We start from the raw sequence: 6,000 nt of genomic DNA on the forward strand, positions 1-6,000 counted from the left end.
AATAATAAATCAATATTTGCAGATGAAAGGAAAATTTAGATACTAGTAAAATAAAAACAATGTTTCCCTGTAAATATTTGTTAGAACAAATATTTGAAGGACATTTCCAATGTGAAATATGATGTTGTTTATCATTAGGCAAAATGTACCTCTAGGTTTTAGGATGAATGAATATAATATTTTTTCATGACCAAAAATATGTTTTCACAGAAAATTACACGCCCTAGCATTTTTGCAAATATCATGTGTTTTTACAGAGGAGAGGGAGAAGATTCTGTTACAATTAAGTCTTAAAGAATAAAAACTGCCAATTTCTTCTCCTTAATTTTCTTTTAAATACGTTATTACTTAATGATTCCCAGATTCTGACCCTCTATTACTACTGAAAAAAGCAGAAGTTGCTTCCAGAGGCCTGCCAGCTGGCCCTCCAGTGATCTACCCAGGAACTGCAATCCATCTTGCCCTGAGAAACAGGCAGAATGTGTGTCCTGATAAGAATTTTGACTTCTCCGTCATTGCAGCTATTTAGAATGAATTAGAGTCTGGGATGGTTTTTTGCTTCTTATCTGGCATGCACACTCATGTAGTATTTTATAAAAACAGTTTGCCTTTTAGTCCTAGGTGCAGTGGACTACAAAGTTCATTTCAGAGATCTGTTCATGTAAAAGCTCTGAAAGTATTTGGTCATGCTCAAGAAAGTAATAGACAATATAATCTGCATTTTAAAAGCATGTAACATATTCACATGTACATTTATACTGAACATCAGTCTGTGTAAAATATCAGGTGTAATTAAAAGCATTATCTACAAGTATACACTCACCTATAAAGATACACCTATTTTCACAGAATGCACTGCCCTAACTCAGTATACTGAGTCACCAGTCCAGTTTCATATCTGCTTTACTCCACACATACTTTCCTCCTCTTTTTAGGAACATCTTCTCATCAAATCCGCTGAATTTTATAGCTGCTTCTACACCAACATCCAGGATGGACTTGGAAGGTTCTTTCCGCCCATTTCTACAGTTTAGAAAACGCATCTGGAACGTAAGATAGATAAGATGATAAGATCTTAGAAAGTCAATTTGCAAAAGCTTAAGTTTTCTACAGACTTAAGCAAGTTGCACTGCAATTCCACCAAAGCCTATGTAAGTGCATGAAGAGGTTCACTCTAGTCCTCAGAAGGCTCAGAAACTCATGGTTAAACATGTGACAAATCTTAGCAGGAACAAAACAATATCATAATTCTTGAAGATTAAATGCTGTCACTTCAGTTACATGTAAACTAAGTTGGCACTCTGAAACTTAACTTTCAAGGCAAGTTCTGCATTTTTAAATTAAAGAAAAAAAGCAAAGATGTCCTGCAAAACTAACATCTACACCTTAAGATTTGTGATGCAAAGATTATGTGTGCAGGCTGATGGCAACGCCTCCTTAGGTCATGCTGTATTGTAGTTCACAACATGTCTGATGGGCATAAATCACATTTGTTCCTTGTACCACATGGCAAAATTGTTTTATAGAATGCAGAGTAAATTAACTGGTTCTCACTGTTGTATATATACATATATTAGCATACAAATACCACGTATCAAAAAAATACTTACATATTCATCCAGAATGAGGTATGAATCCCTCATCTGTAATAGATCAAAAGAAAAAACTAAATTAATGTACAAATCAAAATTCCATTCCACTGAAAAAGGAGGGACAAAACAAGCAACTATTCATTCAAGGTCTGATACAAATCTTTGAAACAGTTGCTGTATCACCACTGTTTCAGCGAGTTTGGATGAAATTTATAGAAATAAATGACAGAATTGCTAGAAAAACTTTATGTATGAATAAATTAGTAATTCCTGGAATATTACCTCTCTGGTGTCTAAGTGAAATGTGGGTGCCCAACTGGGCAAAGGTATTTTAAATAATATCCAAGTTTTCTATTAACTTCTGCACCAGAAGAACTTAAAGTTTTGCATGCTGGAATGATTATGCCATTTTCCAAACAAATGACATGACCATTTTAACTGGAATGTTTAATTATGACCCCACCAAAAAAAGGTATTCTGCTGGCTCAAAGGTAAAAAAGCACTCAGGTCTCCACAAAGAAATATGCCAACAGCTGAAATAAGACATGTTTGCTTAGCTAGGTGGGCATCTCCTAAATCCTCCTTCAAATTCTCTGGGTAGCTGGGGCTTGCTGCTACACAGAACAGGAAATCTGGTCAATTTGGTGTTCATCTTTCACACAGGTTAATCAGAAATCAGAAACAGTTTTCGGGAACCAAACCTACAATGGGAAGCCTTTTTTGTATGACTTCTGTTATGAAGAAAAAAAAAAAAAAAGAGAAAGTAGAAATAGTTCTGGGTTCTCATCTTAACCCTTTCTCTGATGAGTGCTCCCTCTCACCAAATGCAACCCCACTTTTAGGTCTTACATAGCAAAAGCAACCCAGTCTGCTCACTTAACCTCTACATACATTAAGAAGTAAACTGTAAATAGAGTTTACAGTTCCAGTCCTTATCTGTGGAAAAGAAAAGGAACACAAGATGGGAGATTTAATGCATTCCTGAACTTGCTTCAACTTGCTATTTCTTCACTTAGTTCATAAACTTTCCTAACAGAGTGTCCTCTAACTCCCCTCATCCCATCTTTAGGATCTGTAGGCATTTACAAAATGGCCTGAGCCATATGCACCAAAGTCCTTTAGAGTGTGGTTAATGTAAGCTGGATGGCAGCTGATCAAGTTAACTGGTAGGCTCTGCAGGAGCACAAGGAGTCTTCTCCTGATTAAAGAGCCTGAGTGTGCAATCCAAAGGAGTTCAGACAGAAAATGTTAAAAATGCAACTTTATTGTGAGAGGGATTATCCAAAAGTACTATTAGTTGGGTACTGTTCCTCAGTACCCAATACAATGCTGGTTGGGATGCTGTCTTGTTCATGTAGGTTGGTGACACTGGCACAATGTGACATCACAGTCAAGTTCTATTAGGAAACTATAGTTAGACTATAAAGTGTGTTTACAGTAACTGAAATTTTCAGCATCTTGTGCCCAAGTCAGGAAGAGTACTCCCATTGGTGTCCACAGGACTGGGAACAATGGGTTTTTCCTCTTCCTAATAATTTTGTTGTCAATGAAAAGCCTTAAAGAAAATTTTAAAAAAATTAAAATCTTGGCTTCCACCATAACAAAAGCAGCTGCTTATAAAGTTGTACTGCACCTCTTCTAAGCCACTATTAACAGGGAGAGTATTAATTGCCATGAAAGTTTTTTGTTCCTTTCAAATATTCTAGCATTATTTAAAAATAAAGTTACAAAGGGACAGTTTCATTTTTACCTTCTGATTAGATTCAGGTACCAAGCAGGAGACATCTTTGTGGCGATCCAGGAATCGATCAAAGTCTTCATCACTGATAACAAATTTTTCTGCTTCTCTTAGAGCATCCTCACCACTGTTCTCCCCTTCGATAAGCAGGCACTGGAATACCTGGACAAAGAAAGCACCTGGGTAAGACTTTATGTTTTCACTTGCCTTGAGGATAAGAGATTTCAATCTCAGCAGCAATGTCTAATTTTTCTGTCAGTGGAAACAAAATGACACAACTTGTGATAACTGAATACTCCACAAAGGACATGGTGCAGATTTACTTTTTGTAAATTAACATTACAGAGCTCTAAATGTTATAAATTATGATTTTCCTTACTATCTGAGATTTCACTTACAGTGTTTTTGGGCCTTGTTTTTTTTTTCTGAGTAATTCTGTGTCTATAACAATATCCATGAGGCAAATAATGAGAAATTACTCCACACATTCTCCCATATTTATGTCACCTTATATCTAGCCATTTTCAAACTTATTTCTAGTAAAAAAAAATAAATATGTGTACCCTAACCTCTAATACTCTGTAAGAGAAAATTAATACACACTTATATCTTGCTAAACAATATATTCACTTTAATGTGTCATTGTTCAGTAATTTTTCCTAATTTTCTCTACACCATAACATATTTTCACATGTTAAATGCTTTCTGTGCTAATTTTAGTATATTAAAACAACCTAGATCTAGACATACTGAAATAGTAATTTTCTGTACATAACACAACCAAAAAAAACCATTCTTGATCTACTGGGCTCCATTTAAGTGCTGAATGAGTTAGAACCTATCTCAGCACCATGCAACATTGACAAGAAGGCTCCTGACACCAGCCCAGGCTGGAGCTGCAGGTAAGACTCAGGTCAATAGAGATTCAGACAACTCCAGGACTTGATTATTACTTTTCTTTGAACAGGAAATGTGTGGTATATACTACTTTCTTACCTTCCAGCGCACAGGGTTCAGTGCCTTGATCTGCTCATTCATATCTTCCTCAACATTAAATCTGTTGATGACTGAATTTATTTTAAAAGCAACAGCATACTCTCGGCACCACTGCCTCAGTTTATGGAGATTTTCCACATGGTTCTTCTTTCCTTGACGACGACCAATTAAAATGTTGACATCCTCATCAAAACTATCGCATGAAATTGCCAGAATATCTAAATATTCACCTGAAAACAAGTTTTAAAAATTGATTAATATCCAGTCCATCAGCTAAAAGCTGTCAGGACTCTAGTCATTTTCACTTCCTTGTCATCTGACGCAAAATGCCATGTAAATGCAGTTCTGTTGAGTCATCCCATCAACCACAAAAGCCACAGCAACAGCAGCATAGAAACACATAGTTTGTGTGTGTGTGTGTCCCCAGCAATATGGAAACAGGTGGAACATATGGAAACATTTGGTATAATGGTGTAAATAAAACAATAATAATTGTTTTATTACACCATTATACCAAAAGGTTTTTTGTGGTATAATGCCTACCTTTACAGGAGATAATCAACACTGTTTCACTGACATTTACATTTGATTTGCATTTACTAAAAATTAAGCACTAAGAAACCATCTCCCACTTGCCCCCAAGCCCATCTATGGGTGAGGCTGCCCCATGGAGGCTCCCCAGCCCTGCCAGTGCAGCTGTGCCCGTGCTCCCTCCTTACCGTACTTCTCGAACCATTGCCTTCTGATCAGGCTGCCATTGCTGACAATGCTGACACTTGGGAGCTCCAACTCTTGCTTGCAAAACTGGACCAGTTTGCCTACAAATTCGCCTCTGTCCTGAAGAAATGGTTCTCCTCCCGAGAAATTGATTTTCTCCATTCCTAGAGAAGGACCAAAGAAAGATGCTATGAGCAACCTCTGCTGCCCATCGCCTGCTCCTGTTCAATGTCATCAATGCCCCACGGCAGCGGGACAAGGGACATCCCCGGGATAACTTTTTCCACGGCACTTGGTCCTGCGGGGTCCCTCTTCCCCGGTTCCTTCCGGACCCACCTCTCCTGCACTCACCTCCTTCCTTGAGCATCGCCAGCCCCCGCTTGGCCTCCTCCAGGGGCAGCACGAAGGAGGTCTTGGCCGTGTGGAAGCAGAAGCCGCACTTGTAGTTGCACTGCCGGGTGAAGTGGTAATTGACGCTGGTGGGCGTCGGGGCCGCGTCGTCCCCTTCCTGCTCCCGCTGCGGCCGGGGGGCCGAGTCCCGCCAGCCGGGCAGGGACAGGGACAGCGGCAGGGACAGGGACAGGGGAGCCAGGCTCCAGCACAGCGCGCCCAGGCGCCCTCGCAGCGCCGCCAGCACCGCCCGCCCGACGGACAGCAGCCGGGCCAGCAGGATCAGCTGCATGGCTCGGCTCGGCTCGGCTCGGCTCGGCTCGGCTCGGCTCGGCTCGGCTCGGACCCGGCGAGATGCGCTGCTGCTTCAGACCCTCCTGGGCACGGTTCGACTGGACTTGATTGGCTGGCGTCGGTTTGGCTGGTCTCGGTTCAGTTCAATCCGACCCGGCCCGGCTCGGCTCGCAGGCTGCAGAGAGGTGTCGGCGCTCCGCACTTAAATGTGCGGTGACCGCCTCCCCTCCCCGCCCGTCCCGCCCCGCCGTGCCGGACGGCGGGGAACAGCTC

The 6,000-nt window shown here is 40.9% G+C and overlaps 1 protein-coding gene across 1 annotated transcript; it reads right to left on the reverse strand.

The window, feature by feature from the left end:
- Positions 1–397: 397 nt before the first annotated feature.
- RSAD2 (radical S-adenosyl methionine domain containing 2) lies at positions 398–5,725 on the reverse strand. The gene is made up of 6 exons (XM_054279986.1): positions 5,395–5,725; positions 5,046–5,207; positions 4,327–4,556; positions 3,343–3,492; positions 1,611–1,643; positions 398–1,043 (listed from the first exon to the last, which is right to left on the reverse strand). Exons 1-6 carry the CDS (start codon positions 5,723–5,725, stop codon positions 879–881), a joined length of 1,071 nt encoding a protein of 356 aa, XP_054135961.1. The 3' UTR covers positions 398–878.
- Between the last annotated feature and the right edge of the window lie 275 nt (positions 5,726–6,000).

This window comes from Melozone crissalis, unplaced genomic scaffold (genome assembly GCF_028551555.1).
Source record: "Melozone crissalis strain CALT ecotype California unplaced genomic scaffold, PUWL_Pcris_2 ptg000027l_1, whole genome shotgun sequence".
NCBI lineage: Eukaryota > Metazoa > Chordata > Aves > Passeriformes > Passerellidae > Melozone > Melozone crissalis.

Bases quoted from the DNA above. Each gene is read 5' to 3' on its own strand.
- RSAD2 (XM_054279986.1), bottom strand. From the start codon at position 5,725: ATGCAGCTGATCCTGCTGGCCCGGCTGCTGTCCGTCGGGCGGGCGGTG. The intron at 4,557-5,045 runs GTAAGGAGGGAG...ACTTGTTTTCAG, and splicing joins GCAATGGTTCGAGAAGTACG to GTGAATATTTAGATATTCTG. The intron at 3,493-4,326 runs GTAAGAAAGTAG...TTCTTTGTCCAG, and splicing joins TGAACCCTGTGCGCTGGAAG to GTATTCCAGTGCCTGCTTAT.